The 12,061-nt window shown below is 42.8% G+C and overlaps 1 protein-coding gene across 2 annotated transcripts; it reads right to left on the reverse strand.

Moving 5' to 3' along the window:
- Position 1: 1 nt before the first annotated feature.
- LOC6631685 (phospholipid-transporting ATPase ABCA3) lies at positions 2-7,950 on the reverse strand. Of its 2 annotated transcripts, XM_032439650.2 has the most exons (10): positions 7,044-7,950; positions 6,828-6,971; positions 4,797-6,089; positions 3,468-4,282; positions 2,605-2,939; positions 2,218-2,541; positions 1,150-1,507; positions 832-1,087; positions 347-753; positions 2-280 (listed from the first exon to the last, which is right to left on the reverse strand). In XM_032439650.2, exons 1-10 carry the CDS (start codon positions 7,914-7,916, stop codon positions 94-96), a joined length of 4,992 nt encoding a protein of 1,663 aa, XP_032295541.1. In that variant the 5' UTR covers positions 7,917-7,950; the 3' UTR covers positions 2-93. The 2 variants fall into 2 exon arrangements, with proteins under 2 accessions (XP_032295541.1, XP_002055455.3); XM_002055419.4 differs by having other exon boundaries at positions 347-1,087.
- Positions 7,951-12,061: the final 4,111 nt, after the last annotated feature.

Here is a 12,061-nt window from a genome sequence, read left to right on the forward strand (position 1 = left end):
CTTGAAGAGTAGGCAATATGCATTTTATTGAGAGCTTGGAGTAAAGGAAATCTATTGTGTTGACTCTACTTAGATTTGTGATAGTTACATAGCTTAGGTGGCAATCTTCAGTGCTGAACGATCGAAAAGATCTGTTTGCATGCCCGTGACAATGTTACGAGTGATATAAAAATCCTCAATGTTCAATTCGAATGCGTCCTTGCGTATGATCAAAAATATTTCCGAGAAATTAGTGGAATTGCGTGGTATAAAAAATGTCATGGAACTCTCTTGCTGATGCCTGTGGAATTTATTCGAAGATTTGAGTAACATTTGACGATGTGTGCAGGCAAGGCCGATCACTTACTGTAACGTCGCCTCCGGGAATTTCACTTGAACGAAAAGAATTAACTTGTTGTGTGGCGACACGGGAAACTGATTGATGCGATCCCAGGTGCTCCTCGCCGTGCTAATATCGGCATTCGCCTTTCGCTTAAAGTGCACCTCCAGCAGGTAACCGCGACGATAACGCTGCTCTTGGGCGCCCATTGTCCACAGCTGACCATCATATAGGACCGGAGTGCGCTGGCACATGCGTTCGCAGTCCAAGCCAGAGAGATTAGTGTAAAGAAAGCTGCAGCCACGATTCTGCATGTAGGCGGTTAGGCTGTAAAGGGTGCGCTTGCCATTGGGATCGATGCCACCTGGAGGTCCATCGACGCATATCAGCAGCGGATCGCCGAGTATGGCCAGCGCGAAGGTGATGCGGCGCACCTGTCCGGTGGTGCATAGGCAAATTAGCTGATGATAACAGCTTTGAAATCCCAGCAAATGGGACAAGGCATCGCAGACCTGTATGGCAAATTGGGTGGGCAGCCCATGCAGCTTTGACTGAATGTGCAGTATCTCGCGCGGTGTGATATCTTTGGGCAATATCGATAGCTGGGCGCAATAACCCATCAGAGGATAACACTTGGCGCGCTCTAACTCCATGCTGTAGCCCCCTACCCAGATGCGTCCGTGCGACGGCCGTGTCTCCCCCACCATCATTTTGACCAGTGTCGTCTTGCCGGTATTGTTGTAGCCCATGAGACCAACGCATTCGGACCTGTAGAGACGACACGATTACCAGCTTTGAATATGCTACAGGTCAATTGTTGCGCCACTTACTTGGATATGCAAAGATCTATGCGTATTAGTATCGACTTATTGCCATAGCTTTTGCCAATGCCCTGGCATACGGCTGCCAGCTCAGCCCGTTCCTGCTCGGTCAGTTTCTCAACGCGCAGCCGTTCGGCAATGACAGACTCGTCCACCATATAGGCACCCATGCCCTCATGGCGCGCCTGATGATCCTGCTTCTCACTCCAAATGCACTTCTTCGGTATTGCCCGGTGCAGGCACGTGCATGCCATCAGCGTGTACTGTTCTCCCACAAGGAAGAGCGCTAAGGGCACCATTATTGCGCAGAGCAACATGAATACGTCAAAGATAACGCCATAGTTTCCCCTCCAGTAATCGTACGAGACTGTGGACGCAGGTAAATTGACAAATTTTTTAATTTGATTTATCTATGAGTCAGAATGTTGATACTTTTTTGAATTTCTTTTTTCAGGTAATCAGTAATTGTAGCCTGTGTCTATGCAAACTTATAAACCGGATCAATATGTCAAACAGCCGACACTTCCGTGTGGTTCAGTTAACAATATAAATCTTGCTTTTCAATATATATGCACAGATCGTTCCTATAGGAACAGGATATTTATCTGCATAGTCAGCCTCTTGCTGTGGATTTATTAAAGTTGATAACGAGAAAGAATAAGTGAAGCCAATGAGAATATCTAGGAAAACAGAATATAAGAATCTACATTTCGATCTTTGCTAGAGCAAGCAATATGATATACCGGTCCGCTGATTACTAAGATTTTGCTTATATATATGCGGCCCATAGTGGAAATATTATATTCCGAGTTTGGTCAAGAGTTTCATACAAGAATCTACCGACCATTTCTATGGCAGCCGACGAAAGTCATAAAAGACATAAAACTAAGAGATTGAATCGCATTGAAAGAGAGAGAGAGAGAGAGACGCACAGGACTATATAAACTCGGCTGTTAATGCTGATCTAGAATATATATATATACTTGATGGGATCAGAGATGTCTTCTTCTATGCGCTTGGGTATTAAATCTTTGGCGTGCCCGTTAAATCTATATGGCATATGGCTGGATACTTAACTGCAACAGTTTGGAGTAATGCGGCACTTCTCGACCTTGGACGAGACGAATTTGATATTTTCATCTTTGCAGAGCCAATGGTACTCGTACAGAAATAATAGCTTGAACACGATCTCGCTGAAAGTGTATTGGGGTAATAGCTGGAACGCATCGCTCATATCGGCCAGCCTATCGCCGACAGTTAACGTGAAAATGATAATTCCGATGGTATTTATAAATGAAACGGCGACAAATGCATTGTTTGGGTCCTTGCAAATGCTGGTGAGCACGTACGATAATGTTATGACAGAGAAGCCATTCATAATCAGCGCAAAGAAAACCCAGACTGCGGATAGAATGCCTAAAATTAGCAACTGCACAATGATAATCGGATTTAATTAGTACGCACTGTATAGATGAAAGTCGTGTCGCGGACTCAGATAGACAGCTATCATCATTATCATGAATATGCTCATCAGCACCACCCTTATGGCATCGAAGAGGGACAAGCAGAAACTGTATATGGAGAGTCGCACACCTGTGAGAAACTGTTGCTTCTTGAAGGACTTCTCGAGTATGCTGGCAATGGCAATGCCCTGCCATATGTTGCTGAATATAAACGAAAAATTGATGGCCATCATGCCGCCCAGGCTAAGCGGCGTCTGTGGCAGCGTGTTGACACGTGCCTTAAATGGCAGCGGTTGCAGGGTCACATCGATGGAAGACTCCTCGTTGACAAAGCGTCTGCGGTTGATAAGATCAGGTAATTAATATATGATAATTATTATTTATTGTATATGTGATAGCAGGTTTTACTCGGCTTTAAACGGGTCAAGTGTTTGGTTTTAAATTTGTACTCAGCTTTTTCACCCATTTCCCATGCGCGTGAAATTCAAATCCGCCCGTACAACTTTTAACATAACATAAAATTATTTTAAAATGAGTTCTAGGCAAACAATTCAAAATTTATCTAAAACAACCGAAAGGGTTGGATTGGATCCGAAAAGCGTGAAATACGCATCGCATGAGTTTTCCGCAACAAGATTTTGCAGTCGATCGGGTTGTTAACAAAAATAAGATTATCAGACTAGTCTCTCTAAAGCTATCCGTTATTAGAAAGCGTTTCTTATAATTTCGGCAGGGTATACAAAAATTGAAATATTCTAAATTTATGTAAAATACGCGACAGTCTATGGACTACGTTTTATGTGTCTGGCTGTAAAAAGCTTCGATCCTTATTGATTTCAAGGATTTTCAAGTTCAAGTTCTTACCGTGCAATCACATTGTGCACCAAATTGAGGCCATATGGAGCAGCATGAAGTGGTATATTGTTGAACCAGACCGTTATCAAGTCCTGGCCAAAGGATGCGCCGAACATGTAGCGAAAATTGACAACCTTGTTGAATTCGCTTTGCTGCAGCAGATAGAAGTCCGAGATGTCCGCGGTCTCCAGTACTTTAACATGACCGTCATACCAGAAGAGCAGCTCCGAGAAGAACTCCTGCATCTCGAGCACATCCAAGCTATCAGACATGGTCTCCACGAACGCGTCTATAGAGTGCAGCTGCGTTAAATTGAAGGAAATCGGTATCAGCTGATAGTTCTTGCCATAAAGCAATACAGCGGAAAACGTGCAAGCCGTGGCCACCAGCAGGGCTAACAAATAGATGACTTTTACGGGTATTTGACGCTTGTTGAGCACCCAGCGCATATAGAACAGGGCTTGGATATGCATCTGAGTTAGCCTGCGTCCTTTGGCGCGCCCATTGCTGTCGGCTTCTTCGAGTACCAAATTCAGGTCTTCGATCAATAAGTTTGTCTCACCGCTGACATCACCTTCCTCGGAACCAAACCGCATAAAGATCTCATCCAAGGATGTGTCGCGCAAGCGAAAACTGATTATGTCCAGGTTCACCATCTCCTCTTCCAGAGCGTCGAACAGGCTCGGGAATCTATCCTCGTACTTTGTCTCTAGCACGAACGTTATTTTATAGCCAATATCGCTTTCTACTGTCAGATTCGGCAGATATTTGGCCAACAGGTTTCGTAGCTCTGCTAAATCAAAGGCATTACCTTTGATACAGGTCTAAATAAATTGGACAAAAATAGGTTTCAATTTACTTCGATTGCTGTGTAGATCTGGCTAAGGGACTCTTCTCATCTCATCTATCTACAAGAAACTGAACAAACAACAGGCAAGGCAGGATGGCAGCCACAAGTGAGAGAACTTATCAGGAATTTTCTTAGATTACTTTTGATACCGGTCTAAATAAGTGGGACAAGATTGGCTTTGTTGGCAGCTGATCTGCCAAGAGAGGCGTCGTTAAATAATGCTGAGTGTCTTTCCACATATATCTGCAAGAGAATTACAAGGAATCGAACAAAACAGACAACGGCGGATGTAAGCTGAACGTGGAAGGACGTTGCAGCCGGTTGCACGTGGACTTGTCAAGATTCAATTCCTGGCAAGGTCAACCCTGCATCGAAAGCTACCCTCCCAACCTAATCCAAGTTGGCTATATCAAGCGGATATCGATTGGAACAATTCGTGGTAGTAAATTGAGTTAGGCTAAGCTTGAATAGTTGTTGGTTAATCTTACCAGACGGAAGCCATGGCCGTACATGTTGCGCAGAAAGGGTTTGCTGCCGGTGCACTTGAGTTCGCCATTGGACATGATCGCCAGACGGTCGGCTAAGTGGCTCGCCAGAGATGTTGAGTTGGATACCAAAAGGATGGTGCGCTTCGATTTCTCCTCATTGATAAGATTGCAGACGAGCGCTTGTGTGACCAAATCCAGATCGGCGTGAATATCGTCGATAAGTACGACAGGACTGCCGCCGGCAAAGGCGCATATAATGCTAAGAAGATTACGTTCCTGGCTGCTCAGACTTTTCACCTTGGTGTGCTTAACATGTGTCAAGTGTAGAAGCTGAGTGTATGTCTCGATCTCTTCACTGGCATCCTTCCATGAGGCACCTTTCACCATGCATATGAACCGGATCTGATCGGCAACGCTTAGGTCCGGCAAGAGCAGATCGTCACTTAGCGCTAGGCCAAGTTGCATGGAGGCATCGTGGCGTTCGGTTTGTATATTATAATCGGACACCATGACCACGCCACGGGTGGGCTCCACCAGGCCGGCGAGTACCTTAAGCAGCGTCGTCTTGCCACAACCATTGTGGCCCATCAGGACTGTTACCTCGTTCTCGTACACATTCCACGTGAACGAGTTAAGGGCACCGCGAGTGTTGTTCGAATAGCGTTTGCATAATTTCTTAATCTTGATCTTGAAACGGCGATGCGATGGCTCTACCTCGTAGATTTTGGTCGCCTTCACTCCAACCGGCTGTGAGCCCTGCGGCATGAAGCTGTCGTCGCGTTCCTGAAATGTAAAGTCGCCGCTGTGGGCGGGCGCAGGCATATGCTTGCGCCGCCCACCACCCGTTTCCCCAGTATTCCATACATCCATATACAAGCCGATGGCGCAATAAACGAGCGTTGTTATCAAAAATATACATGCGCCCTGATGGACACTGATCCGGTCGGCATTATAATTTAGAGAATATCCCATGTCCATCCATTTCGTGTCACGAAACACCTCCCGCTCCAAGAGGCTCTCGCATATCAGCGCCAGTACAGTGTTGGGCAACGCGCAAGCTATGTAACGTATTACCAACACAGCCTTCTCCCGATTGTTCCACAGCACAAAGAATGGCATATAAGTCAGCAGCCAGAGCAAGGTCGCCACCCGCAAGGCGAACGCGGTGTTCTTAAAGAAGGAGGCCACCAACAGGCAAAAGCTTGTGGCTGCCACATTATACGAGCACAGCACTAGCAATATAATATACCATGGTGTTTGAGTCAACAAGGATTGATTGCCTTTCCAAGGCACCTGCTTCACAGAAGGGACCAGCATGAATATTGTAAGTTTGCCACAAATGGGAATACTTGAATAATAGATACCCTAAATGATCAAGTATGCAATCGTTCAGTTAGCAAAAACTGATTAAACTCTTGCATGCTAGTCTAGCTGCGTTTTGCTCTCATTTGTATGCCCTGCGAGAGTTCCTTTGTTGAGAGCGTAGGCCGAACGCCGAACGCCGAGCCTCGTTAGCCGAACGATCGCTCTGTGCCAACGACAGCCGAACTGACATTCTCTCCTCTCTCGCAGGGCATACACAAAAGAGAGCAAACGCTGCTGTCAACCACTTTTCCACTGATTGATGAGTCTCTTTATTGTATCCTCGGACCTCAAGACAAACTCATGTCTCTTGCTTAAAACTTCACAGATGAATGGACGGACAAATATTAATATCCAATATTTTAGATGCACTTTATTGTGACACGAATTAACTTCATACCCTCGTAGAGAGTATGCTAATAAGAGATGCAGATAACTGCTGTGTCCGTCCGTCTGTTTCTATGCGAACTAATCTTTCGGCTTTTAAAACTTTGGAACCACTTTTATCTAGACTAAACTCGGCAAGGGTATTAAATCTTCGGTGTGCCGTTGTAATCAGCTGAATCACAAAGGCAAAGCGAAGACGCCTCATATATAGAAGCAGGCTCGAGTCAAATTGACAATTAGTTAAAAGTAACACGATTAGCTGATATTATTGGGGTAACGCACCTTGATGATAACGGTTATAAGCAGCGAACTGATGAGCATATAGGCGAGACCCTTAAAGAACCAGGCTGCGAAGTGTATAATATTGCCAATGTTCATATTGATCAGATATAGACGCATCTGGCGTTGCTTTTCTTGAACGATTTGCTGTATAAATAGATAAATGTCTATTTATATATATAGATTTATGTTAATCGAGTATACGAAAATGGTGCCTACCCAGACTAGTATCTGTGCCGGAAACAAAAAGCCAACGATAATGAGTAGAGGTAGCCCGCGATTTATATAGTGCATTAGCGGATCCTGAATGCGTCCGTCGACCGGAAATCGTCGCAACACTATCTTGGGTATGCCCGCCTTCGGTTTGCTCACCATCGTCAGATATGTCTCGGAAATGGCTTTCTGGATGTTAATGAAGCCCTCGCGAACGTAGCCCAAATGACCATCAATGCTGCCTTCATTGAGCCGTCGCACTATGGATGTCTTTGGATCGTCTTGGTAGATTGTCTTCCAATTATCTCCAATGAAGCTGGCACTGAACATGCGCAGCTCACTGGGAAATACGATTGTGTAGTTAAAGTGCGGCAGGACGGCCTCGTCCAAGTGATTGTCAGTCACCTCGTGGTTCGATTCAATTTGGCCCCGTTCAAAGCAAACGCCAGCAAACAGAAACTCATTTGATATTGCCTTTCTCATGTGCGAGCATTCGCTAAAGTTGCGCAATTCCATTGATTTCAGTTCTTGCAAAGACAGCTCCATAATCTTCCCAAATAGGCTAATATCGCTGGGCGCCCAGGCCAGCACCAGCTGCGGCATAAACACATTACTGCTCTTATTTAGCTGCTTGCCCAGCTTCTGGCGCTCCTGCAGTGTACCGATCAGATCCGCCCAGCTCTGGGCTAGATCGACCGGAGCATAATAGCTGTTATACCGCTCGTTCAGGGTAATGCCCATGCGCATGCCCACCGCAATGCAGCATAGGAACAAGGGGGCGAATATCAGCCAGAGCAGCTCCGCGGGGCGGTTCCATTGGGCCTTATGTAGCTTCCATGTCAGCAATATAAACTTGTCAATATAGTGTCGGATGCTCATGTTGATTGTTTTTGCTGCTCTTTAAATGGAATGGCCTTCTACGTCGGTAAATCAATTTCAATTCAGCTTAATGTCATTTCGTAAATGCCTACACATCGAGAATAATTCCCAATTTGTTTACCTTTTGCCCATGCCCATTATTTGAAAACGCCTTAAGCTGGGCGACGTTGGGGGAAAAGCGTTCTTCTTGGGAGAAATTATATACTTAATCTGTATAATTCGCACAGGAAGCTCAATACACAATTTCAAGCTGTTGTAATACTAATTTTTATCGATATTTATCGATCTAATGATGAACATAAATGAAATGAACGTGATGTAGGGTATTTTCGTCGTCGTTTATTTGTATAGCAAATTTGCTCAAAAGCATGATATCGATATCGATTTTATCGATTACTTGGCAACGAGGCAAGTTATCGATTATCGGAACTAAACGCGGAACTATCGACTCGGCTATTGATACTGATCAAGAATATATATATATATATAGTTTATGGGGTCGGAGATGTCTCCTTCAATGCGTTACAAGGGTATACCCTTTGCAAGGGCATAAGGCTCGAACCAAAACCCCAATTCGTAGATGCGTTAAGTCAGGTTCACCGTGAACTGAACCATTGGAAATTTTTGTTTGACCTGCAACCCGTGAATTATCTAAACGAATCGATCTGAGAAACTTATAGAACTAGACTTGGAAAATGTATCTATCACAAGGCGAACAATTGCTTGTTTTATTTAAATTAAGATATTACTCATGAGACATATGCAATTATGTAGGGCATTTGTCGGTCGGCTTCTATTTGGATTTGGCAAATGGAACTAGTCCTTTTTGCTTTTTCTACTCGCCGCCTCTTTTCACATTCAATTGCATTTATTGACCGAAGAAATATTTTATTACTTTACGCTTGGCAAATATTTGTGTCCAAATGATATCAACATGGATATCTCTATGTGTGTGTGTGTGTGTGTGTGTGTGCGTGTGTGTGTGTGTAAATACGGCTGTATGCACTTCATGGATGCTTGTCTTTGTGCTTATTGGCCCACAACTCGAAATGAGAGCTGGCAGATATATGGACACATGTACATATAAGTTGATTCCATGTGAGTAGCCTACAATTGGGTGATTTGGCTATGGGCGGTGGCAAGGGGGGAGGCTGCTGTCTTTGGTGGTCGCGGATAAGGTTGATGTTAACACGAGAGAGGAGCGACGACCTGCAGCCCACCCACGTCTCTTCTCTATGCCGATCTGTCTGATTGCCTGACCGCAGGGCTAGCTGATATATCCAGGCCATTTTGATTTCTCGGCTTTAAGTTTTACACAAAAAGACTCTCTCTCTCTCTCTCTCTCACCACACTCTCTCTATTTCCATTTTTTTGTTGTTGTCCACGAGCTTTGGCAAATATTTTGGTCATTGCTGAGATTTGCGTGCCTTCAATGCTTTTGTTTGTTCTGCTGCCCACAAATGATGACTGAAGCGTGTCTCTCTCTCTCTCTCTCTCTCGGTGCCTGTGTATGTGTGTGTGTGTGGAGCTATGAATGTGGGTAATTCGGTCATGAATATGCGAGCAATTTTTCCCATTGTATACCATACAATGTCCGAGTATTTTGGGTGTGCGCATACATATTTGTCGCAAATAGACTACATTACATTACTGCGACAGTTATCTCTTGATGTATGCACGAATACATAGGAATATAGTAGTAGAATTATAGGCAAAGAAAAAGTCGCATAAATAGCACGAAAACATATGCCCATTCTATACAGCATTGACAGAAACAAACAGAAAATGTAGTCGACCAGGCAGTTACCCATTAGACATGTTAGGAACTATTGTGTGAAGTTTATCGCGTGGAATGCCAAGATTATCTTACATCTTTTAAAATTGTTGTGAACTAAAACTGTAATGGATTATTGCATAGATCTTGATCTAAATTCATTTAAGGTATTTTCTCTAAGTTACCCATGTCCACCATGAGTCGAATTTATGGGGGTTTTGGAAAACGTCTCCAATTTACTGAAAAATTCAACTTCGTTTGGGCTATAGTTTGGTCATCAATCAGTCTATGAGGCAGTCAGGCAATGAATTGATCAATCAATCAGAGTGGCAGTCAGTCAGTCAATCAGTCGGTAAATCGATCAGTCAATCAGGTAGTCGAGCTGATTGGTCACTCTGTAATTTAGTTAATCAGTCGGGTAGTCAGTTAGGCATCAGTCATTAGATCAGTCAGTCAATCGAGGCAATCAATCAGTCAAACAGTCAGTCAGTCAATTAGTCCGTCAGTCAGTCCGTCAATCTTAAATATATGTATATGTAAATAGCCAGAATGTTAGTTTATATATATATGTCTAACAGTTTGTAAGCTCCATCCGATCATACAGCTATATATATTATATAGTTATTCATTCGCACAACCATCCTCTCAACAAGACTTGTGTTTACAGGGTATTATAAAGGCCGCATATAAAATTTAATAGCAACGAAAACTACAAAAAAACACAAGCAAAACAATGCCCATGAGAGTATGATTAAAATTAAATATGTTGCACATGTTGAACTTGAAAATTGTGGTGATGGCAACAGCTTTTGAATGAACAGAGTGTAAATTGGAGAGCGAAGGAGAAGGACAGAGCGACAGAGATAGGGAGAAAGGGAGAGACGGAGGGAGAGGGAGATAGAAAGAGAGAGAGAGAGTGTGGGAGAGGGAGAGGGAGAGAGAGAGAGAGAGAGGGAGGGAGAGAGAGAGGAAGGGAGAGAGAGAAAGGGAGAGAGAGAAAGGGAGAGAGATAAAGAGAGAGACAGAGAGAGAGAGAGAGAGAGAGAGCGAGAGAAAGGGAGAGATATAAAGAGAGAAAGAGAGAGAGAAAGAGATAAAGAGAGAGAGAGAGAAAGAGAGATAGAGAGAGAGACAAAGGGAGAGAGATAATGAAGGAATGGGAGCATATATTCAGACTTAACAAGAATTAAATCTTTAACCATTGAAGATGGAGAAATATTGGTGAAAATATGTGCAGGATAAGGATAAATGTGTGATAAGGATTAGGATAAGGTCGATGTCTCTCCTCACTTTTTCTGGTTCCAGGGTATTAATAAAAAAATAAATATGAAAAAATATAATATAATAAATGAAAAAATTGTCAACAAAAAGTTGAAAGTTGAAATAATTTTGTAATATGAAAAACTCATATAGCCCCTGAGATCTGATATCTGATTCGACTTGGTTTTATGCTGATCAAGCATTTTTGTTAGGGTTTCTGTTATTCTGATATATTTCAGACTTTTGACCAAAATTTATGCAAAATTCTTATCTTCGCTTTACCTATAAATCCACCAATGTTATCGAATCCTTTTATACTTTTGTAGATCAACTAGAAAGTATCTCTTGAGCACTTTGTGCATTTCCCTATGTTAGAAAGTAAAAGAAAAAATTTGTTATGCTTTTCATAAAAATGGTTTTTATAAGTTGAATACGTAACGTTCAGCCAATCCTGATATTTCTGGAATACTCTAACATGGCTGGATTAAGGCTTTTATGACTTCGCTCTGCCTTCTGTTTTTATTCTAAATTGTTTGTCATATTTATAAATATTTTATTTGCGCCCTTTTGTGGCTGCAACTTAGTTGCTCTTGACATCACATTTTCCTTTCTAGTTTTGGTGTCTAAAGGGGCAGTAAATGTGAATATAGCAGACAGGGCTGGCAAAGAGTATTAGTAAATGGACCCATTTGAAAAATAAATAATAAAAAGCGTAAAATGAAATGGTCGATTGATTCACCAAAACATACCCAAAACTGAGCAAAGCCACATGCGAGTCCTACGTCCTTATGAGTGTATGCAGAACAGGAGCTCACTTCATTGGGATTGCTTGAATGAAGCGCGCCGAGCCGGTTGTGTGTAGGTGATGCATGTGATAATGGCTATATTAGTTTTGACGGCAGGCTTGTAATTGTGCAGAAAAGTATTCATATTGCGCTATTAATTTGTCTAAAATTTCGTAAATCACATGCATCTGTAGTTTATTTCTTTTTTTCTAAGAGAATTTAAAACTATAATGAGACGATTTTTTCAAATAATAAGCATAAGCATATGCACATGTAACAGGAAATTGGCAAGTGTCACGAATATAATATAATGGAGAGAGCTATTC

Source organism: Drosophila virilis, chromosome X (genome assembly GCF_030788295.1).
Source record: "Drosophila virilis strain 15010-1051.87 chromosome X, Dvir_AGI_RSII-ME, whole genome shotgun sequence".
Taxonomy (NCBI): Eukaryota; Metazoa; Arthropoda; class Insecta; order Diptera; family Drosophilidae; genus Drosophila; species Drosophila virilis.

Excerpts from the sequence above, each read along its gene's own strand:
- LOC6631685 (XM_002055419.4), bottom strand. The coding sequence starts at position 7,916 with ATGAGCATCCGACACTATATTGACAAGTTTATATTGCTGACATGGAAG. Across the intron at positions 6,090-6,827 it reads TTATAACCGTTATCATCAAG|GTGCCTTGGAAAGGCAATCA; the intron begins GTGCGTTACCCC and ends TCTGTGAAGCAG. Across the intron at positions 1,508-2,217 it reads CATTACTCCAAACTGTTGCA|TCTCGTACGATTACTGGAGG; the intron begins GTTAAGTATCCA and ends CTGCGTCCACAG.